This window comes from Salmo salar, chromosome ssa01, assembly GCF_905237065.1.
Source record: "Salmo salar chromosome ssa01, Ssal_v3.1, whole genome shotgun sequence".
NCBI classification, from domain to species: Eukaryota; Metazoa; Chordata; class Actinopteri; order Salmoniformes; family Salmonidae; genus Salmo; species Salmo salar.
Window position 1 is genome coordinate 75652163 of NC_059442.1, and position 24721 is coordinate 75676883.

At 44.8% G+C, this 24721-nt stretch overlaps 2 protein-coding genes across 5 annotated transcripts in view; both read left to right on the plus strand.

The window, feature by feature from the left end:
* tet1 (tet methylcytosine dioxygenase 1) overlaps positions 1–8920 on the plus strand; it is a 49836-nt gene extending 40916 nt beyond the window's left edge. For all 3 annotated transcript variants that reach the window (XM_014215163.2, XM_014215170.2, XM_045722519.1), the window contains 7 exons: positions 206–299; positions 662–870; positions 1083–1233; positions 1811–2038; positions 2823–2999; positions 3661–3811; positions 4151–8920. In XM_014215163.2, the coding sequence (XP_014070638.2) occupies positions 206–299; positions 662–870; positions 1083–1233; positions 1811–2038; positions 2823–2999; positions 3661–3811; positions 4151–5325 (2185 nt within the window). In that variant the 3' untranslated portion in view covers positions 5326–8920. The remainder of the gene's footprint in view (positions 1–205; positions 300–661; positions 871–1082; positions 1234–1810; positions 2039–2822; positions 3000–3660; positions 3812–4150) is intronic.
* A 2638-nt stretch (positions 8921–11558) lies between these two features.
* Positions 11559–24721, plus strand: part of if4e (Eukaryotic translation initiation factor 4E) — a 28005-nt gene continuing 14842 nt past the window's right edge. The window contains exons 1-2 of one of the 2 annotated variants that reach the window (XM_014211689.2): positions 11559–12201; positions 14304–14404. In XM_014211689.2, coding sequence (XP_014067164.1) covers positions 12184–12201; positions 14304–14404 — 119 coding nt within the window. In that variant the 5' untranslated portion in view covers positions 11559–12183. 2 annotated transcript variants of the gene reach the window in all.

The following is a 24721-nucleotide window of genomic DNA, read 5'->3' on the forward strand; positions in this document are numbered from 1 at the left end:
TCTGGTGTATTTTTAACATTGAGAGTGGGCTGTGTTTGGATTAGGAATTGTAATATAAAAAAAGGAACATATACTGTATATACATATATATTTTATTTTTTTTGCTGCCTCTTGTGCCCCCCGTTGGCCTGGACCCAGGTGCTTTATCCCCAGTAAGTCCCTGAAATAATCCGGCTCTGTATGTTATTGCTGTGTATGTTCAAAGGTATGGAGAGAAAGGGAAGGCAGTAAGGCTGGAGGTGGTGGTGTACACTGGGAAAGAAGGACGCAGTTCCCAGGGTTGTCCCATCGCCAAGTGGGTAAGTACCTCCTGTGTGTGTGTGTGTGTGTGTGTGTGTGTGTGTGTGTGTGTGTGTGTGTGTGTGTGTGTGTGTATCTGTGTGTGTGTGTGTGTGTGTGTGTGTGTGTGTGTGTGTGTGTGTGTGTGTGTGTGTGTGTGTGTGTGTGTGTGTGTGTGTGTGTGTGTGCGCGTGCCTGTGTGTACACTGCTGCGTGTGTATGTGTATGGGTGCGTATGTGTGTGTGTGTGTGTGTGTGTGTGTGTGTGTGTGTGTGTGTGTGTGTGTGTGTGTGTGTGTGTGTGTGTGTGTGTGTGTGTGTGTGTGTGTGTGTGTGTGTACACATCTGCATGTCTGTGTAGTAAATCTTCTCTCTCCCCCAGGTGATCCGTCGGGGCAGTGAGGAGGAGAAGCTGCTGTGTCTGGTGAGACACCGGGCAGGGCACCGCTGTGAGAGTGCCGTGGTGGTGATTCTCATCCTGGCATGGGAGGGCATCCCCCGGGGGGTGGCAGACAGTCTGTACCAAGAGCTCACCCAGACCCTCTGTAAATACGGCTCCCCCACCAGTCGACGCTGCGCCCTCAACGAGGAGTGAGTTACTGAAACAACAGACCTATGTGTATTTTTCAATAACAGGCTAACACATACACATTTACATTCATAGAACAAAGGAGTGAGTTCTTTCCTTTCTAGCACTTAGTGACCTGTCTCTCTCCCTCTCTCTCTTCAGTTGCACTTATGTGCCAGGATCTAAATGGTTCTTCCCCCTCTCCCCATCTTTCTCCCTCTTTCTGTCTCTCCAGTCGGACGTGTGCGTGCCAGGGTTTGGACCCAGACACTTGTGGCACCTCGTTCTCCTTCGGCTGCTCCTGGAGTATGTACTTCAACGGCTGCAAGTTCGCTCGCAGCAAGATCCCCCGAAAGTACCGCCTGCTGGGAGACATGCCACAGGAGGTGAGGACCAGGACACTCCAGTCAAACTCTAGTCCTCTGTCAAACTCTAGTCCCCCTGTCAGCAGGTCTTCATTCCTCCCTTGCACTTATATGCTCAGTTAAGGTCATTGATTAGCTAGGGAGTCCACATACCTGGTTTTCCTGGTCTAAATCAGAACTAGCTTAAGGGAAAGAGCAAAAAACCAGCAGCCAATTTGACTCTCTAGGAATTGAGTCTGACAGCCCTGAATTAGATTTGAGAGCCTGGTCTGAAAAGAACCCTAGCTCTTTGCTTTGCTAATCTAAGCCTTGTTATAGCTTCACAAACAATGGTTTAGAATAGATATTCCTCTGTGAATAGTCTTCTTGGCATGTTAAAGTGGCTAATAGACACATCCTAGTGGCCTCAGGTGGATATGACAGTCAAAGCGTGACATGGAGGATAGTGACTTAAACATTACTGGTATTATCTTGAACACTCCCACATTCTCCAGGGGCCTCTCCTTTATTTCCTCATACCTTTTCCCTCATCTGTTCCTGTCCCTTTTTGTCCCACTCTTCCTCTGATCTGTGTGTTGTCTGTCTGTGGGTTGTTCAGGAGGAGAAGCTGGAGAATCGGCTGCAGAACCTGGCTACAGACCTGGGTCCTGTCTACCAGAGACTGGCCCCGGAGGCTTTCCAAAACCAGGTGGATCAGGAGCAGGCGGGCCAGGACTGCAGGCTGGGTCGGAGGGCGGGCCGACCTTTCTCCGGGGTCACGGCGTGTGTGGATTTCTGTGCCCACGCTCACAAAGACACACACAACATGAACAATGGCAGCACTGTGGTACGCTGCTCACATGACTGTTTGTCAATGGACACACACACAGGTGCACACACATTCACTGTCAAACACACAGAGACATAGACACAGATACATACGCACGCTCGCTCAATCGCGCACACGCACACACACTCACTGTCACACATAGAGAGAACCACAGACACAGATACTTAGACACTGGCTTCTGATTGCGTGCCAGCACATTAATGGACATATCATATCTTTTTTATTTTTGGGGGGCTGGGTAAGTCAGCTTTAATACTGCAGAGAGATTGTAGCATTGTACCATCAATGTAATTGTCTGCATCATTTCCAATCCCCCATATATTATTTTGTAAATATATACAGTATATATACACATATATATTTTTTATATATTAATGAACATATCTTAGACAAATGTCAATATCAAATCATTAACATGTTTCCATAGTTGAACCAAAAATCAATATCAGCTATCATATCACCTCGCGGCACAACGCCTCTCCCCTATTTGATCGTTTGTCTGTATGCACTGAGATGTAGGCTACGTGTGCCTTTTTAAAAATGTAGGTAGTTCTGTCCTTGTCTAATGATGTTCTGTATTATCTCATTCTGTGTTATGTTTCATGTTTTGTGTGGACCCCAGGAAGAGTAGCTGCTGCTTTTTCAACAGCTAATGGGGATCCTAATAAAATACCAAAAATACCTGTTTTCACTTCAACCAAGATAGGCATTTTATCCTGGAAAACTGCCAGATACTGTGTTAGTCTTTTCCATTTACGTAAAATGTCTGACCCTCCTGCAGGTTTGCACTTTAACCAAGGAGGACAACCGTGCAGTGCGTAACGTCCCTGAGGACGAACAGCTCCACGTCCTGCCCCTCTATAAGATCTCACAGAGGGATGAGTTTGGCAGTGCCGATGGCCAGTGGGCCAAGATCCAGACTGGGGCCCTGCAGGTGCTCTCAGCCTTCCCCAGAGAGGTAGGTTCCTACGCTCCAGGTTGAAGTCTCCCCTGGGTAAAGATCTATGAGCAGCTTCCTCTCCCCCAGTCCTAACCTTATTAGTGGGGAAAATGTGAAACTGACCCAAGAGATCAGCATCTAGGGGCAACTTCACCCTAAATTGGTTCGTACCCCCTGTAGCGACCAGGAGAACCAAGAGGCTATAAGATCGGGTGGCCAACCCTCCTCTTATAGAGTTACTGGGTGTGCAGGCTTGTGTTCCAGTCCTGCTCTACCACACCTGATTTTACTAATCAACCTGCACATCCAGTTGCTCTCCAGGGCAAGGGTTGGTCACCATTGTGCCCTTTTGGATTGAAATTAGTTGGTGTCAAGGACATGTCAATAGGAGAGTTTTGGGTTTGATTCTTGCATGAGTCACATTTGCGTGTTTACTTCAAGACACTTACATTTACATTTTAGTCATTTAGCAGACACTCTTATCCAGAGCGACTTACAGTAGTGATTGCATAGATTTCATTCATTTCATTTATTTTGTTGTACTGGCCCCCCGTGGGAATCAAACCCACAACCCTGGCATTGCACACACCATGCTCTACCAACTGAGCCACAGGGAAGCCACTTGATAAAAGCATCTACTAAAAGCTCTCCTTAATGACCATGTTTATATCATCACCAGGTGCGTCTGCTGGCTGAGCCGGTGAAATCAGCCCGTAAGAGGAAGCAGGAGGCCAAGCTGAAGGCCCAGGCTGACAAACAAGCTGCAGCTCAGGACAGGAAGCCTGGACAGAGTCCACTAACCCCGGGCAAGGTCAAGACCGCCAACAAAGGTATAGATCTCTGGTTGATTGATTGATTGATTGATTGATTGATTGATTGATTGATTGATTGATTGATTGATTGATTGATTGATTGATTGATTGATTGATTGATTGATTGATTGGTTGGTTGGTTGGTTGAATGATTAGTCAATTGGTTGGTTGGGTCATTGATTTATCAATTGATTGATGGATGGGTGATTGGGTGGATGGGGTGGGTGGATTCATTGATTAATTGGTTGATTGATTGTTGCTTCAAAATCATGTTCAAGAAAAAGCTTGAAAAATGTGGTATGTAAATACTCATCAAATACTCATCATTAATCCCGGTTTGTATGTTTAACTTGACAGGTTTGAAAAGTGCTTCTTCAGCAGATCAGTCCCCCTTGTTCAAAAGAGAGCCTCAGTCCTTCAGCTCTTACAGGCCAGGAAGTGTGGGTTTATATGTACCAGACTCTAACTCCCCTAGCGCTTACAACCACAGCACCCCCACCTACCCAACTCCTCCCGGAAGATCCACACCAGGGATGGAGGCTCTTTCCCCCCATCGCCCCGGCCTGCCTGCCCCCCAGTACAGAGGGCCACCAGGGGCCCAGAGCAATGGTTCCCCATTCCATTACAAGACAATGGAAGAGGCTGTGGCTGTGAATGATTACTCCCCAGGACTCAGCAGAAAGCAGCTGGTGGACCCTGAGACATGTCGGACCCCCCCAGGGATGCCCCGGGGTGGCGACTACCCCCCCAGGATTTTTAAAACAGAGCCCAACGAGGTGCACTGCTCCCCTCTCCTCAGACCCCCTCACAGCCACAGCACTCCTCCTCCCTCCTCCACCCACACCCACCCAGAGGGCCTCCACAGCAGACTCAATGGGCTCCTCAGGGCGGAGGGGGAGGTGGGAGTCAAGGACGTGGTTAGAGGTCATGTAGGTCATGTTATTCCTCACAGTGCCCCCCATCCCCCTCATCAGGCCCCTCCCCCTCTCTTCCCCAACCCAAAAGAGGTCAAACAGGAACAGGAAGAGGTGTGGTCGGACAGCGAGCACAACTTCCTGGACAGTGACATCGGCGGGGTGGCAGTGGCTCCCTCCCACGGTTCCATCCTGATCGAATGCGCCCGCCGAGAGCTCCATGCCACCACCCCCATCCTCCGGCCCGACCGCAGCCACCCCACCCGCATCTCCCTGGTCTTCTACCAGCACAAGTCCCTCAACGAGCCCGACCATGGCCTGCACATGTGGGAGGCCAAGAAGGCCCGGAGGGAGCGGGAGAGAGAGGAGGAGGCTGAGAGGCTGGGGATGGGCCTAGACCTGGAAGAGGTTAGCCTGGTCAAGGGGAAGAGGGGGAATGGGGCAGGCGGTGAGAGTGTGGAGCCTGAGGAGGAGGTAGAGGAGGAGGGCCCGGAGGAGAAGAAGGGTGTGTTGACGGTTCCTACCCGGAAGGCGGTGACTGTCCCGCGGGATGGAGTGGTCACTGTTTCCCCTTATGCTCTGACACAGGTCACGGGCCCTTACAACCGCTGGACATGAGATGATACTGTTATGTACACACACACACGAGACGCATACGACAAATACATTTGAACACACACCACCATACACACACACACCACCCTGTGCTACTGCCTTACCTCAATCAACATTACACTTCTAGTCTCGTTATGTGTTATTTCGTTGTGATACTTTTTCTAATGTATGTCTGTTTATTTTAGTTTCTCTTTGTCTCTGCTTTCAAAGTGATGAGGAAGACTATCGTTTGTGGGGTTTTAACTGTGAGTTTTGGTATTTGATGATAAAACATTTTGGTCTGGTTTTTCATGTAAAGAGATGTTGCTCTGAACCAATTTTTTTAACTGGTTTTATATAGGAATTGATTAATAACAACAAACAAGATGTGATTATTTATTCTGATTATTTTTTTATTTTTTTGGTGCAAGGCTATTTACTGCAATTTTACTGTCAACCAGCATTTTACACTAGTAAACACTCATGTTAAGTCTCTGTGGTCTTTGTTTCAGCCAAGAGTGCTCTTTTCACAAGATGAGTTTTAACAATGATTGATTTATATAATGGTGCCATTTGTAGCAGCAACTTTTGATAAACAGACCACATATTACACATTTGAAACAGTATGTAGTTTTATGTGAAAATAATGAACACATGTAGCATGGTGCTTTTCCTTCCCTTCCCCGTTCCTCTATTGGTGGTCATGAAGGAACAGTACTTCCCCGTTCCTCTATTGGTGGTCATGAAGGAACTGTACTTCCCCGTTCCTCTCTTGGTGGTCATGAAGGAACTGTACTTCCCCGTTCCTCTATTGGTGGTCATAAAGGAACTGTACTTCCCCGTTCCTCTATTGGTGGTCATGAAGGAACTGTACTTCCCCGTTCCTCTATTGGTGGTCATGAAGGAACTGTACTTCCCCGTTCCTCTATTGGTGGTCATGAAGGAACTGTACTTCCCCGTTCCTCTATTGGTGGTCATGAAGGAACTGTACTTCCCCGTTCCTCTATTGGTGGTCATGAAGGAACTGTACTACCTTCGTTTTTGTTTTGGTCTGGATAGTTTTACTCTTTTTGTTCAATATGATGACATATTGAAAAAGCACTTTTTTATATTTCATAACTTGAAAAAGGTCCTGTTCCAATATGTACAGATCGAGAGATATATCAGACAGCTTGTGTGAAACCTCTTCTCCTTTTTATTCAGTAGTTTTGTGTTTATTTGTAGTTTTTTGTTGTAGAATGATAAATTACATATCAGTCTCACAGAAAACCAAGCTTACTAAGCAATTGTGAAATGCTGCATATAAAGATTGTGTCAGATTATGGTGCTTATTGTCAACGGCACTTCATTTATATGAATCTGGATAATCATGTTTGTTCACTGTCTGGACTTCTAGAGTGTTTTAAATAGGACATGTTTTTATACCGACATAGCTTAAAAGACCACATAAAACCTGTTCAGAAATGGTTACTATATTACTGTATATTTGTTACTGGTGCTAACAAGGTCTGTACCCTCTTTTTAACTGACTAGGGCATTGATTGACAGTTATCTTTTTCCATATGCTGAGTATAAATACATTATACAAGTGGATACCAAACCAATCAAACCCCTTTGTTGTTTCTCATTGCCTCCTCTTCAATTATTGGGAGACGCTGCTCTGACAAACTAACACACTCCTCAGATCGTTTCATCTCCTCAGATCGTTTCATCTCCTCAGATCGTTTCATCTCCTCAGATCGTTTCATCTCCTCAGATCGTTTCATCTCCTCAGATCGTTTCATCTCCTCAGATCGTTTCATCTCCTCAGATCGTTTCATCTCCTCAGATCGTTTCATCACCTCAGATCGTTGCATCTCCTCAAATCGTTTCATCTCCTCAGATCGTTTCATCTCCTCAGATCGTTTCATCTCCTCAGATCGTTTCATCTCCTCAGATCGTTTCATCTCCTCAGATCGTTGCATCTCCTCAAATCGTTTCATCTCCTCAGATCGTTTCATCTCCTCAGATCGTTTCATCTCCTCAGATCGTTTCATCTCCTCAGATCGTTTCATCACCTCAGATCGTTGCATCTCCTCAAATCGTTTCATCTCCTCAGATCGTTTCATCTCCTCAGATCGTTTCATCTCCTCAGATCGTTTCATCTCCTCAGATCGTTGCATCGTCATAAATTGTAGGCTTATCACGTATTGAGTCTGACAGTAGACCTCCGCAGATTATAAACCTTCTTCTGATAGGGGCAACCATTTTGAGTATTAATTCATGCTCACATTAGTCAATCATAACCATGTAATAATAGGCCCATTCACTAATACTCAGTGCTTTGCTGGGGTAGGAGCGAGCCGGAGCTGAATACCATTACCTCAAATGTTCTACAGCTTGAGCTCCTGTTCCTCTTATAGATTATTAGCTCAAAAGTATTGTGGAGCTCCTGCAAAATACATATAAACAGTACCGGCATCCAAAAGAGGTACCGACACCTAGTGCAGTCCAAGTCAAGCACTGCTACTAATGTAATCGATTAGGCATCTGTTGTATTGATCTGTCTTAGCATATGATGAATCTAAATCAGCTCAACGCAGATAAAGATTTCACTGGTGCTTTCATTTTACTAATACACAGAGCTGGAAATGTTTGTTTGGTTTTTGTCATCTTTATTTTCTGTTGTTTTTCTCTTTGTTTCTCAGGTGTGAGTGAGGTTGTTAATTTACCCAGTCTTCAACAAAACTAGGGCATTACCCAGGCTTCAACCCAACTAGGGCATTACCCAGGCTTCAACCCAACTAGGGCATTACCCAGTCTTCAACCCAACTAGGGCATTACCCAGGCTTCAACCCAACTAGGGCATTACCCAGGCTTCAACCCAACTAGGGCATTACCCAGTCTTCAACCCAACTAGGGCATTACCCAGGCTTCAACCCAACTAGGGCATTACCCAGGCTTCAACCCAACTAGGGCATTACCCAGTCTTCAACCCAACTAGGGCAGACAGTCTCCTAAAAAACTCTCTTGTCTTCCAATAATGTCTTTAACAGATTCACAAAGTCAAACCATATACTTAGACCTTTCCTCTGAGATAAGTATGTTGACACATAGATTGAATACATTTTATACAAAGTAGAAAGGTATATACAGTACATATATAGTCTATTACATTATATTGAATGTAGGCCGTTGCAAGTTACTGTTGTGGTAGAAAACAGTCACTTTAAAATGTTTCCACCTTTACATAAGACAGTTTGTAAGAAAAATATTATCCTGTAAACTTTTGTAATTGCTTCACTTGAAGATTTCTCGGATCTTCCTTTATGTGTGACTTGAAAAATGTAACTTACATCAAGGAGGAAAAACTAGCACCAGCATTTAAAACTCAAGGTTTTTATTGGAATAATACTATATAAAATACACATCATGTGAAACGGACTGTTTTTCCTGTACTATTCATGGTTTGTAGATAACGAGCAGTTTTGATATTTTGAAACTGATTGCCAAAATTACTGTACATAACTGAAAGGTGTGTATATCAATTTGACAGACTTGAAAAAAATACTAAATTCAGCATTCCTGTCAATGGCTGCCCTCTGGTGATTTTGAAATAAAGATGTATTTATATTTTGGACTTGTGTGTCTGTTTTTGCATTATTGACAATAAGCTACTTCAAACTGTACAAGCTATAATACAACATTGTGTGTGTGTGTGTGTGTGTGTGTGTGTGTGTGTGTGTGTGTGTGTGTGTGTGTGTTCTGTCTGTCCACTGTGTCACATTGACCCATTTTGAAATGTGAATTAAACTCATTCAGACCAGAGAGGAAGAGGCGAAGCGAGAGGGATAACCGGGCCCAAAATCTGTCTTCTCTAGCAGGTGCCGTTTTTGTTTTGTTTTGCTCACCAAGCTAGGAGTTTTTGTATGGAAGTTAATGAGAGTGTCAAATTTGGTTAACAAAATATTATATGGCTTATTTTCTACCTGTGGCTTATTTGATCAAATATATGTTTCGTAATGCTTAGGTTGTTGCGAGTGTACTGATATAAGTAGGCAAATTTGAGAAAAAAACACTTTATATTGGAGTTGTAGTACAGAAGTCCAGAGATGACATATTGACATATATATATACATTTAAAAAATCCCTTGTTTTGTCGATATCACAAGATAAACTCTATAAAATAGGAGTGGACTTACTGATGATAGATTGACACTGAAATTATAGCTGAGGAGGCAGAGTCCACGGTGGATCACCACATCCATTTTTATTTTGTTCAGGGATTAACCCAGGGGAAAATGTCATTATGCCTGTCAGTTATAGATGTCTTCCAATTTTGTCTCCAATCTCATTTTAAAGATATGTAAAAGTGTGGTTTCACTTCTATTTTAAATGGATTAAATGAAATGTTCAGTGCAAGAAAAGTTAACATTGAGGTCTGTGGTTGCAGACTACCAATGAAAGCTTACCAAAGTTTACCAGACTACCAATAAAAGTTGATTTTAATATTTTTTACGGAGGTTGGCCTGTCAATAGCAGAAAAAACAAAGTCACAAACAACAATTAACAAGTTGCACAGAAAAATACAAATAGTAAAGCAGGTGAAGTGAATCACATGTCGAGGTTGGTGTGCGTCCTCAGTTTCCTCCTGTATTCCCTGTATACCCACGACTGCGTAGCCTCACACCGATCAAATCAAATCAAATGTATTTATGAAGCCTTTTTACATCAGCAAATGTCACATAGTGGTATACAGTTCCAGCTCCATCATCAAGTTCACTGACGACATGACAGTAGTAGGCCTAATTACCAACAACGACGAGATAGCCTACAGGGAGGAGGTAGGCACATTTGAGGTGTGGTGCCAGGTAAACAACCTCTCCCTCAACGTTAGCAAAACAAATGAGCTGATTGTGGACTTCAGGAGGAACCAGGCTGGACCACCCCCATCCTCATCAACGGGGCCACCGTGGAGACGGTCAATAACTTCAAATTCTTCGGCATACACATCTCAGAGAAGCTGAAATGGTCTGACCACACGGACACCATAGTGAAGAAGCCATGACAGCGACTCTTCAACCACAGGATTCTGAAGAAATTTGGCCTATCCCTGAGGGCCCTCACAGTGTCCTACAGGAGCACCATCGAGAGCATACTGTCGAGGTGCATCACAGCCTGGTACGGCAAATTCACGCTGCGGACCGCAAGGATCTTCAGAGGGTGATACATGCAGCCAAACACACCATTGGGTGCACACTGCCTTCCCTACAGGACACCTACAACACCAGGTGTCGAAGGAAGGCCAAGAAGATAATCAGGGACCCCAGCCACCCAAGCAATGCCCTTTTCTTCCTGCTTCAATCACTCAGACACGGGTAGTACAGGAGCATCATTGCAAAAACTGAAAGACTGGCCAATAGTTTCCACCCTCAGACCATCAGGCTGCTGAATAGCCACCACTAGAACTACATTCTGTCTCCTGCTGCCCAAAGACAATCCCTTCTTACCCAGTATCAAACCTCAGATCAAACACAAACTCAGACGGCTGATTCAGATGTAGCTGGCTTTAGATACTTACAATAGTCTATCCACTCAGAATTCATGAATTTTAAGATTATGAATCAACAACATGCATCACTGTTGCAGTTGTTAATATGTATATTATTACAATTGAACTACAATTTTTATAGTTTTTTTTATTTCACTTGGTCCCCACACCCCCTCAATGGTCATGCTGCTCCCCCTATGGGCCATTTGTGCACCGCCCTATGGGACTCCCGATCACGGCCAGTTGTGATACAGCCCTGGATCGAACACCGGATAGACCGCTGCGCCACTCGTGAGGCCCAACAAAACAACATTTGTTACATCATGATCACGAGATAAATAAGTTGTTATCTCGAAATAATTAGGGATTTATTGTATTTTTTGCATATGTCCTCTCTGGACCTCCGTAGTTGCTCCGCGTATCTGCCCTCTCATTGGCTAGAATGATCCCACCTGATCTTGTCCCCTGCCGATAGTGGCCCGCTCCCGACAGTGAGGTATAATCGTAGATATTTTTAAGGAGATAACAAACTTCCTTGGAGTCGTATTAACAACCATTGTGGACGTTGCCCTTGCTACGTCAACAGGCCGCGCGGTGCATTTTGGGACAAGGCGAGCTTTCCTCCAAGGAGTGAATTGGCCGCCAGCTCAAAAATCCAACATTAGCATGAATTTCGTGAACAAGTAGTACAACAATATAATTATTTTCCAAGATGTGAGAAAATTAACTTGCTATCTGTAACATTGTACAGCTTTGGAATCGTGACATTACGTACTTTCGAGGAAAATAGGCACGTTTCAAGACTCATACCCTGACTTTGAGAAAGAATTGCATGCGATTCGTTTATCAACTGCGTGAAGCAGTATGACAACGTGAACACGATTGGTCGACAGTTTGCTGCGTTATACGTTCTACTTCTCTTGTCCATCGGGATTCCCATCTCCTCCTTTCTCTAAAATATCTGGTATAATTAAGCCTGCCAACTGCCTTCCATTTTTGAAGACATTTATTTTAATTGTTAGTTAGAGCCGCCACTTGAATATCAATCGGGTCAATATAATAAATAATCTTTCTTCAGACACAACCTTTTATTATAGCAAGACTCCTGATATATGTGTAGGCCTACTCGAAATGTGAGGAATTTTCTTTTGTGAACAGAAGTCAACATATTTCCCTATCAGTCTGTAATGGAAATTGAAAGAGTTGTTATAATTGTCCATAAATAGTGATACAAGTCCTGCGTGCGGAAAGTATACCCTCAAATATAGTGGGCTTACTCGGTTTCCGTAGAATTTTTTTAGTGGTTCGTGACGCACTAGCGCGGAACGGACAGGATAATTTTGACAGGCAAGATGGCGACTTCGGAGCCGGTAAGCGAGATTGAGGTATATGGACATTTCGTGGTACCACACGACACATAAAACAAAAAATAAAACCAATCATGTTTTTATATTAAGTTTAATCTTATGGCAGTTAAATATACCCGGTTGCAATTGAATATTTGGCTTCGGAAGCTGTGAAACCTTGGGTGTCTGGTTCCAACATGTTCAGCAATGGATGCTAACGTTATCGATGGATTTAGGGGGTGGCATTGGTGATAAGGAGGGACTGGACATCGGTGGTTCACACTTGGATCTTTAATTCAATATACTTTGATATATCACACTACCTATCATTTTAATTGTGTCCTTTCAAAGATATTGATCGTATTTGTGATCGGTTTTATTTACACTAATCAAAAACTGGTGACATCTGGACACGTGTGTCCGTGCTGCCTGTGCTAGCTAAGTTTTACATTCATTTGCTAACTAGTTGCTATGGGGCTACCTAGACCATTTTGAATCGGAAGGATTTGTCCAAATGTAACTACCTGTTCTGGGGCCATGGGGCTACCTAGACCATTTGAATCGGAACGATTTTTCCGAATGTAACTACCAGTTCTGGGGCCAATCGTAATGAATTTGCAACTGATCTATCATTAACTATTCGAATATCTGTAACTAACTAGTTAGCTAATTATTAGCTTCCTTTCTAGGCTAGGTAGCTAACGTTAGCTAAATGGTGTTCCTAATTTGAATTAGCTAATGTTACCTACCTAGCTACGTAAACTAGCTAACGTTAGCTATACGACATACTCTGACATTAATTAATTGGGTAGCTAGATGCCAACATTAGTGTTTGAAAGTGGTTTAGGTAGATAACGTTAGTGAGTGAGTCTCCCAGACCAAACGTATGTAGACACCTGTTCGTCGAACATCTCATTCCAAAATCATGGGAGTCGTCGTTCGCCGCCCCCCCCCATAAGTCTCCACTCTTCTGGGAAGACTTTTCACTAGATGTTTGAACATTTCTGCGGAGACTTTCTTCCATTCAGCCACAAGAGTATTAGTGAGATCGGGCACTGATGTTGGACGATAGGCCTGGCTTGCAGTCTGCGTTCCAATTCATCCCAAAGGTGTTAGACAGGGTTGAGGTCAAGTTCTTCCACACCGATCTCAACAAAACATTTCTGAATGGACCTGCACAGGGGCATTGTGATGCTGAAACAGGAAAGGGCCTTCCCCAAACTGTTGCCACAAAGTTGGAAGCACAGAATCGTTTACAATGTCATTGAACGCTGTAGCGTTAAGATTTCCCATCACTGGAACTACAGGCCCTAGCCCGAACTATGAAGAGAAAAAAAAACAGCCCCAGGCCATTATTCCTCCTCCACCGAATTTTACAGTTGGCACTATGCATTTGTACAGGTAGCATTATCCTTGCATCCGCCAAACCCAGATTCGTCTCTGACTGCCAGATGGTGAAGCGGGATTCATCACTCCAGAGAACACATTTCCACCGCTCCAGAGTACAATGGCGGCGGAGCTTTACACCACTCCAGCCGATACTTGGCATTGCGCATGATGATCTTATGCCTCCATCACACCTACAGCGTCATTGTGCATTGCAGGACTTACAGTTGACCAGGGCGGAAATTTAATGAACTGAATTGTTGGAAAGATGGCATCCTATGACGGTGCCACATTGAAAGTCACTGAGCTCTTCAGTAAGCAGACTAGCTACCCAATGTCTCCTCACCCAAATTAGGGCAGTGTGTTTGTTAGAGCTTGTTCTTGATCTTTCAATAGTGAAAGTCTAGATCTTCACCACTCCTACAGAGATGTTGGTAGATATTCAGTAGGCATGTTGAGTCATTGTATGCATCATTCAGTTGTAGAAATGGCTGACATGGATCTAAAATTCTAGGTTTGGCTTGAATCAAAATTGTATATTCTAGTCAGACATGAATGGAATACCTGCACATTTAGTATTGATCTAGTATCAGAAGTAGTTAGTATACATGATTATCCTTGATTTTGACATGATTGTAAATGTTTAGAACTATTGGCAGGATGGGTCTAAGGATATTAGTGTCAGATTTCCTGCAAACAGCTTATATTCTATTGATTGTTTTTGGTTTCATCCCACCCAGAATGCACCTGAAACAGAAGAGCCCCAACCTGAAGTTATCCTCACTGCACCACCTGTGGTTGATGGTTCTCAACAGTACATCAAACACCCCCTGCAAAATAAGTATGGACACCGCTGGGTGTGTGTGTGTGCTTGTCTGTATGTCTGTCTCTATTTAGGCATTACAATTAGTGCATTTTCCAGCAAGACAAATTCTTGTGGAAGTTAGCACATGCAACAATTAGTGACAAAGGTAGACCGAAACATAAGCTTATTACTTTGCAGAATAACGGGTTTATATAGCATGCGAGAGAGAACTAGAATAGAGAGAATGTGACCTAATTGAATCTACTCTGTCAGTGATTGCCATATTATTCACCATAGGTTAATACACAGAGAAACTGCAGTGTCTGCCACTGTATCCCGTGACACACTACAGCAAGTAGCTGAGACTTTCTCTCTGACCCAGGTGGTGTACAGTAGCTGTGTAAGACATATGACTTACAGTGCATTCGGAAAGTATTCAGAACCTTTCGCTTTTTCCACATTTTGTTACCTTACAGCCTTATTTCAAAATGGATTAAATAAATGTTTTCCCTCATCAATCTACACACAATACCCCATACTGACCAAACGAAAACAGGTTTTTAGAAATTGATCGTCCTGATGTTTCTACAACTCAGTTGGAGTCCACCTGTGGTAAATTCAATTGTTTGGACATGATTTTGGAAAGGCACACACCTGTCTATATAAGGTCCCACAGTTGATAGTGCCTGTCAGCGCAAAAACCAAGCCATGAGGTCGAATAAATTGAGCGTAGAGCTCTGAGACAGGATTGTGTCGAGGTACAGATCTGGGGAAGGGTACCAAAAAGGTCCCCAAGAACACAGTGCCCCTCTATCATTCTTAAATGGAAGAAGTTTGAAAACTCCAAGACTCTTCCTAGAGCTGGTTGCCCGGCCAAACTGAGCAAGCGAGAGAGAAGGGCCTTGGCCGGGGAGGTAACCAAGAACCCGATGGTCCCTCTGACAGAGCTCCGGAGTTCCTCTGGGGAGATGGGAGAACCTTCCCGAAGGACAACCATCTCTGCAGCACACCATCAATCAGGCCTTTATGGTAGAGTGGCCAGACGGAAGCCACTCTTCAGTAAAAGGTACATGACAACCCGTTTGGAGTTTGCCAAAAGGCACCTAAAGGACTCTCAGACCATGAGAAACAAGATTCTCTGGTCTGATGAATGCCAAGCGTCACGTCTGGAGGAAACCTGGCCTACGGAAACCTGGCCTACCTACGGTGTAGCATGGTGGTGGCATGATCATGCTGTGGGGATGTTTTTCAGCGGCAGGGACTGGGAGACTAGTCAGGATCGAGGGAAAGATGAACAAAGTATAGAGAGATCCTTGATGAAAACCTGCTCCAGAGCGCTCAGGACCACAGACTGGAGAGAAGGTTCACCTTCCAACAGGACAATGACCCTAAGCACACAGCCAATTTGATATTTCAGTTTTTATTTTATACATTTGCAGTTATTTCTAAAAATATGTTTTTGATTTGTCATTATGTGGTATTGCGTGTATATTGGGGATAATAATTTTAAAACATGTGGAGAAGGTCAAGGGGTCTGAATACTTAACGAATGCACTCTGGGTCCTGTAGATGTTTCAGCTTGAAGTAGTGCTTGTTTGGTACAATAGTTCAACTTTTTTGATAACTGGCTGCTGATTACAACACACTTGCTGCTCATTGTTGACACCAGGGTTGTGTTTATTCATTAGGCATAGGCACTAAACGGAAGAAAAGGACAGCAGGGCTTGTCAAATTAAGTTTTGATTTCGGTTGCAAAACGTTTTAACACGTTGTTGTGTGCCCAAATGAACACGACCCAGTTGGGATACTAGGGTCACGCTCACTAGGCCAATAAAACGCTTTGGTGCTTCCCAAAATGTTTTTCCCATATTTCCCTTTACATTTTCACAGCTAGCTTTAACCCTAAACCTAGATGAAGAACAAAGCTGATCATACTTGCGCTCTACAGATGTGACATTGTGATATCACCATTTTTGTCTCTTCTAGCACATCCCATCCAGTGGCTGTCTATTCAATAGGGCGCTAGGCCATAGACTACTGTAGGCAGTACAGCAGGCTGGGTAGAACTGCTGACATAGAGCACAGCCTTAGGATAGACCCTCTCTAGACCTTTCCGTCTGTTCTGTCCCTGCCTCTCAGGTGGAGGCGGTTCCTCCCTAGCCACCGATTCTGGACATGTATGATGCTTTAAAACTCCATGGTTCTGGTCTTTTTTCCTGTTTGAAAACGTGATCTTAGTCCAGTGGATTTCAGATTCTATTGGTTTTGCTGTTGGTACTTTGCAGCCCTCTGAATGTTACTTTGGGGTGTCTTTGCACCAGAGAAAAAACAAGGCCAAACACTGCCTTGTGAAACTTCTTCCTCCTGTTTATTATGTTTTTCAGGGTGATACCAGGGATTAGGAAGTCTGGAGTCACTCAACACACACTCACACTGTGTGACTGTAGTAGGAATTACCTAAAGTCACAGGCTTTACATCAAGTGACACATTAGTGTTTGTTTACGCATCTGTCTGTGACCTCACCCTGGTTCACCAGACGAGTCATGGCACACGCCGTCTTGTTTCTCAACATTATTGAGGATTTGAGAAAGTCGCTAAAAAAGCTTGTGCTCTGTTCTTTTTCTAGTATTCGTTTCAGTATTTAACTTATTGGATACGCCCCCAGCGTATTCGTCAGAAGCCTTTATTACACTATGTCAGTCATGATTGGGAAAGGGGGATACCTAGTCAATTGTCCAATTGAATGTATTCAACTGAAATATGTGTTCTGCATTTAACCCAACCCCTCTGAATCAGAGAGGTGCGGCAGGTTGCCTTAAAACCTGTTGAGGACAGACGTTCTGCCAGCGGTACCCCTCGCCAACAGCCAATGGAATAGCAGGGCGCGAAATACAAAACAACAAAAATCTCATAATTCAAATTTATCAAACAATCAATTATTTTACACCATTTTAAAGATAAACTTCAAGTTAATCCAACCACATTGTCCGATTTCAAAAAGGCTTTACGGCGAAAGCATAGCATTAGATTATGTTAGGACATCACCTTGACAAGAAAAACCACACAGCCATTTTCCAAGCAAGGAGACGCGTCACAAAAACCAGAAATACAGCTAAAATTAATCACTAACCTTTGACGATCTTCATCAGATGACACTCCCAGGACTCAGTGTTACACAATACATGTTTTGTTCGATAAAGTTCATATTTATATCCAAAAACCCCATTTTACATACAAAAATACTCATCATAAACGTTGATAAAATTTACAACAGTTATTGAAAGAATTATAGATAGACCGCTGTGTCAGATTTCAAAACAGCTTTACGGCAAAAGCACATTGTTCAATATTCTGAGTACAGAGCTCAGCCATCAAAGCAAGCTATACAGTTACCTGCCAAGTTCTGGAGTCAACAAAACTCAGAAATAGTATTATAAATCTTCACTTACCTTTGCTGATCTTCGTCGGAATGCACTCCCAGGACTCCTACTTCCACAAGAAATGTTCGTTTTGTTCGATAAACTCCATATTTATGTCCAAATATCAAATTTATTTTTATATAGCCCTTCGTACATCAGCTGATATTCTCAAAGTGCTGTACAGAAACCCAGCCTAAAACCCCAAACAGCAAGCAAAGCATGTGAAAGAAGCACGGTGGCTAGGAAAAACTCCCTAGGAAAAACTCCCTAGAAAGGCCAAAAACCTAGGAAGAAACCTAGAGAGGAACCAGGCTATGAGGGGTGGCCAGTCCTCTTCTGGCTGTGCAGGGTGGATATTATAACAGAACATGGTCAAAATGTTAAAATGTTCATAAATGACCAGCATGGTCAAATAATAATAATCATAGTAGTTGTCGAGGGTGCAACAAGCACGTCCGGTGAACAGGTCAGGGTTCCATAGCCGCAGGCAGAACAGTTGAAACTGGAGCAGCAGCACGGCCAGGTGGACTGGGGACAGCAAGGAGTCATCATACCAGGTAGTCCTGAGGCATGGTCCTAGGGCTCAGGTCCTCCGAGAGAAAGACAGAAAAAGAGAGAGAGAGAATTAGAGAGAGCATATTTAAATTCACACAGGACACCGGATAAGACAAGAGAAATACTCCAGATGTAACAGACTGACCCTAGCCCCCCGACACATAAACTACTGCAGCATAAATACTGGAGGCTGAGACAGGAGGGATCAGAAGACACTGTGGCCCCATCCGATGATACCCCCGGACAGGGCCAAACAGGCAGGATATAACCCCACCCACTTTGCCAAAGCACAGCCCCCACACCACTAGAGGGATGTCTCCAACCACCAACTTACCGTCCTAAGACAAGGCCGAGTATAGCCCACAACGATCTCCGCCATGGCACAACCCAAGGGGGGGGCGCCAACCCAGACAGGAAGACCACGTCAGTGACTCAACCCACTCAAGTGACGCACCCCTCCCATGGACGGCATGGAAGAACACCAGTAGGCCAGTGACTCAGCCCCTATAAAAGGGTTAGAGGCAGAGAATCCCAGTGGAAAGAGGGGAACCGGCAAGGCAGAGACAGCAAGGGCGGTTCGTTGCTCCAGCCTTTCCGTTCACCTTCACACTCCTGGGCCAGACTATACTTAATCATAGGACCTACTGAAGAGATAAGTCTTCAGTAAAGACTTAAAGGTTGTTTTGTTCGCGCGTTCAGATCACTATTCCAAAGGCACAATGCATGAGCGCAAAACCCTAGACAAAAAGTCAAAAAGTTCCATTACCGTTCGTAGAAACATGTCAAACGATGTTTACAATCAACCCTTAGGGTCTTTTTATCATAAATCTTCGATAATATTCCAACCGGACAATAGCGTATTCATTACAGAGGAAAAAGAAGGAACGGCGTGCCTGCGTAGTAAACAACTCATTGGCCTCAGGCAGTCCACTTGTTGAGTCAGCTCTTATTCTCTCCCCAGTCACAGTAGAAGCATGAAACAAGGTTCTAAAGACTGTTGACATCTAGTGGAAGCCTTAGGAAGTGCAAAATGACCCCACAGGCACTGTAGTTTGGATAGGCAATCACTTGAAAAACTACAAACCTCATATTTCCCACTTCCTGGTTGGATTTGTCTCAGGTTTTTGCCTGCCATATGAGTTTTGTTATACTCACAGACATCATTCAAACAATTTTAGAAACTCAGTGTTTTCTATCCAAATCTACTAATAATATGCAAATATTTGACTCTGGGCCTGAGTAGCAGGCAGTTTACTCTGGGCACGCTTTTCATCCGAATGTGAAAATACTGCCCCCTGTCCCAAACAGGTTAATCGACGTCCACGTCTTCGGGGAACAGTGGGTTAACTGCCTTGCTCAGGGGCAGAACGACAGATTTTTACTGTGTCAGCTCAGGGATTCGATCCAGCAACCTTCCGGTTACTGGCCCAATGCTCTAACCACTAGGGCTGGACGTCGAGACGTGTGCGTTGGGGAAGGGTGTCCCTCATACCGTATAAAAGGTCAGACACAGCGTCTCAGTCATTCAAACACATCTCGCTTTTCATCAGAAAGCTTACTGACATGACTGCATTTTCCAAAATGAGCTTAAACCTGTTGCATCTAGACGTTCCGCTCACCAATATCCAATGGTAGAGCGTGGCGCGAAATACAAAAACCTCAAATGCAATAATTTCAATTTTTCAAACATACGACTATTTTACACCATTTTAAAGATAAGACTCTTGTTAATCTAACCACATTGTCCGATTTCAAAAAGGCTTTACAGCGAAAGCAAAACATTAGATTATGTTAGGAGAGTACATAGCCAAAAATAATCACACAGCCATTTTCCAAGCAAGCATATATGTCACAAAAACCCAAAACACAGCTAAATGAAGCACTAACCTTTGATGATCTTCATCAGATGACACTCCTAGGACATTATGTTTGCTTGGAATTTTCTCCGGTTTTTGCCTGCCATATGAGTTCTGTTATACTCACAGACACCATTCAAACAGTTTTAGAAACTTCCGAGTGTTTTCTATCCAAATCTACTAATCATATGCAAATATTTGACTCTGGGCCCGAGAAGTAGGCCGTTTAATTTGGGTACGTTTTTCATCCGGCCGTGAAAATACTGCCCCCTATAGCGAAGAGGTTAACTGCACACAGACAGAGCTTACAACTCACTCACCGGGTGCTTTTCTCGGGACTGTGCGGTGGTGGCAATTTTCCTTTTCCTTAACCATAGTTAGAGGGAGGAACGGCTACAGCTGTAACACAGCTAACTCGTCCCATCTACTTCCCAGCCAGAAGTCCTCCATGACCTCGACTAGGCCCACCTTAACTACCACGTACGAGCGCTTCCAATCCTCCGCGACAGAGGTCTACAGGTCGGTTGCCCCAACGGTGAGGGCTCTCAGCACCGCCTCCCTGCTCTTGGCATACCAAGCTAAGCCACAGGAAAAGATGGCAGTCACATCGAATCCGGGTTTATGGGACGAGATCTGCATTGCCACAGACCTCACCCTGCGTCTGCTGAAAGCCGCCGTCCAGGCGTCAGGAAGAGCGATGGGGCTCTTCCTGAAAGCCTTTTCGGTCCCACAGTCGAGATGATGCAGAAACGGTGCAAGGAGAAAATGAGGAAGGGTGAAGCCCTCCAGCTCTGTCTGCCTTGCCACACCTTCGCCCAGGCTGCAGGAGGTCGACCCCACTTAACCTTAACCTGGAAGGTGCATGAACGCTGACACGGTCACGTACGGTGTTTCCTCCGACACATTGGTGTGGCTGGCTTAAGCGAGCATTGTGTCAAGAAGCAGTGTGGCTTGGTTGGGTCATGTTTCGGAGGAAGCATGGCTCTCGACCTTCGCCTCTCCCGAGTCCGTACGGGAGTTGCAGTGATGAGACAAGACTGTAACTACCAATTGGTGGGGTACAAAAAAATTGGCCTAGCGGTGTCCCCATCGCCAGAGCGGTGAGAACGGCCTCCCACAAGCGCAGTTGTAACTCCTCTGCCAATCCTGAGCTTGTTCCAATTTGCAAGTTCCCAGGCACCTCAGTGTTCTTTCCGGCGTACCTGTCCCAAGTCTGTAGTCAGAGTACAGCCCAAAGAGAAGAGACAATGTTCAGGTGGACGCTCCTATAAGGCACCCCTCTTTTCTTACAAACGCTCCCCAATGTCATTTCACATAAAAAATGTAGACACTAGTGCAACCAGGCTACAGGCCAAGGGCGCCGTCAGACATGTTGTTTTGATTTTGTGAGAAACAAACAGGGTGCTTCCCTATAATGCCTCCAGAGGGAGCTACCAATCCTTCTGTGGTGATGGGCCACATAAGTGCTCTCCCGGTGTGGGCCAGCTGAACATGTGCAGTTCGTCGTGGACTGTCATACATCCTCCCCCGACAGAGGGTGCTGCTGCATTGTCTGTAGGGGTAAGCCCCCGTCAGCCCTCCCTCGGAGCGGAGAGAGAGCTGGTGGATTCCACGCATGTCCTCTGAGAAGAAATCGCTAATAGGGAAAAGGGAAATAAGAATTGTTCCTCCCGAGCAAAGCGACTGCGGTTTTTACTCAATATATTTATTGGTTCCAAAAAAGGGTGGCGGCATACGCCTGATCTTAGATCTACGTGCTTTGAACAGACACATGCGAAAGTACACGTTCAGAATGTTGACACACACTTCTCTGCTACGTTCTGTGTGCCCAGGCGTTTGGTTCGTATCCGTCGACCTGAAGGACGCTTACTTTCACATCTCAATATACCCTCCTCACAGGAAATTTCTCAGATTTGCTTTTCAGTGCGTAATCTAATCATTTCTGGTCCTCCGTTTTGGTCTCTCGCTGTCACCTTAGGTTTTTACGAAGTGTACCGGGGCATTCGGCTGATGACATACATAGATGACTGGCTGCTGTGCACTCAATCGAGACAAGTTGTCTTAGAACACAGTCAGCTGTTCTTGGAACACCTGACATTTCTAGGTTTCAGAATAAACACCGTAAAGAGCATTCTGATTCCCACACAAACAAACAATCTCTTTTCTAGGTTTAACCCTAGATTCGGTATCATTCAAAGCTCACCTGTCTGGAATTGCCCAGAATTGCCTAGTACTGTTTCGCAGAGGGAACCTGGTCTCCTTCAAAACATGCCTGAGGCTGCTAGGTTTGATGGCATCGGCTTTAGTAGTCACCCCATTGGGATGCTTGAATATGAGAGGGTTTCAATGCTGGGTCTCGTCTCTAGGTCTGAGCCCATTACGTTACAACCATCACTGTGTACAAATTCACTAGATTGCATGGTAGCACTGCATTCCTGGAGACACCCAACGTTTTTGTCACAGGGTGCCCAGATGTGCACTGTTTTATCCAGAGAAGTAGTCACGACGGACACGTCTCTCTTGGGTTGGGGTGCAAACCACAAGGGCAGAACGGTCAGAGGGGTGTGGGGACCCCATTTCTGTTCTGCTCACACAAACTGCCTGGAACTCCTTGCAGTGTCCCTAGCATTAACGTTTTGGACGCGTTGGCGCACAAGTGGCCACGGGTCCTCCTGTATGCATTTTCCCCACTGGCCCTGATTTCTACCACCTTAGCCAAAGTGCAGGAGAAGGGTCTCTCATACTAATAGCACCACATTGGACAGAGAAACACTGGCTAGAGGAGATCACTCAACTACTATGCGGTCAACCGTGCCCCCACCCCCCCAGTCGTGCCGGGAGATTTCCTCAACCAGAATGGTTGGCGCTCTGGGCATGGCTCGTGAACGGTTCAACTTGAACACTGCTGGGCTTCCCCAAAATGTCATTTCAACTATTCAGAGTACTACAGCCTCATCCACCAGGTCCCTTTATGATTGTAAATGTTGCGTATTTGTGGAATGGTGCTCTAAATCAGACAGTGCCATTCCAGTGCTCTATTCCAGTAATCCTGTCGTTTCTACAGGAATGATTAGACAAAGGAAAGGCGCTTTCTACTATTAAAATCAAATTTTATTTATCACGTGTTTAGCAGCTGTTATTGTGGGTATAGCAAAATGCTGGTGTTTCTAGCTCCAACAGTGCAGTAATATCTAACAAGTAATGTCTAACAATTTCACAACAATACACACATCTAAAGGAATGGAATTAAGAATATATAAATATTTGGACGAGCAATGTCAGAGCGGCATTATTAGTAACTAGTGTTAATTTTTTTAAGTGGCTAGTGTATATAGGGCAGCAGCCTCTAAAGTGCTAGTGATGGCCATTTAACAGTCTGATGGCCTTGAGATAGAAGCTGTCTTTCAGTCTCTCGGTTCCAGCTTTGATGCACCTGTACTGACCTAGCCTTCTGGATGATAGCCGGGTGAACAGGCAGTTGCTCCTTCCTTTGACATCAGGTGCTGTAGGTGTCCTGGAGGGCAGGTAGTTTAACCCCGGTGATGCGTTGGGCAGACCACACCACCCATGGCGGTGCAGTTGCCGTACCAGGCAGTGATACAGCCCGACAGGATGCTCTCAATTGCAAGTGCCTGTAAAAGTTTGAGGGTTTTAGGTGACAAGCCAAATTTCTTCAGCCTCCTGAGGTCAAAGAGGTGCTGTTGCACTTTCTTCCCCACACTGTCTGTGTGGGTGGACCATTTCAGTTTGTCTGTGATGTGTACGCCGAGGAACTTGAAGCTTTCCACCTTCTCCACTGCTGTCCCGTCAATGTGGATAGTGGGTGCTCCCTCTGCTGTTTCCTGACATCCACGATCAGCTCCTTTGTTTTGTTGACGTTGGGTGAGAGGTTATTTTCCTGGAACCACAATTGTCGTCTACAAACTTGATGTTTGAGTTGGAGGCCATGCGGTCATGGGTGAACATGGCGTACAGGATGGGGCTGAGCACGCATCCTTGTGGGGCCCCAGTGTTGAGGATCAGTGAAGTGGAGGTTTCGTTTCCTACCTTCGCCACCTGGGTGCGGCCCGTCAGGAAGTCCAGGACCCAGTTGCACATGGCGGGGTTGAGACCCAGGGCCTCAAGCTTAATGATGTGCTTGGAGGGTACTATGGTGTTGAATGCTGAGCTATAGTTAATAAACAGCATTCTTACATAGGTATTCGTCTGGTCCAGATGGGATAGGGCAGTGTGCAGAGGGATGGCGATTGCATCGTCTGTGGATCTATTTGGGCAGTAATCAAATTGAAGTTGGTCTAGGATGTCAGGTAAGGAAGAGGTGACATGGTCCTTGACTAGTCATGATGACAGAAGTGAGTGCTACGGGGTGATAGTAATTTAGTTCAGTTACCTTTGCTGACTTGATAACAGGAACAATGGTGGACATCTTGAAGCATGTGGGGACAGCAGACTGGGATAGAGAGAGATTGAATATGTCCGTAAACACTCCAGCCAGCTTGTCTGCTCATGCTCTGAGGACGCT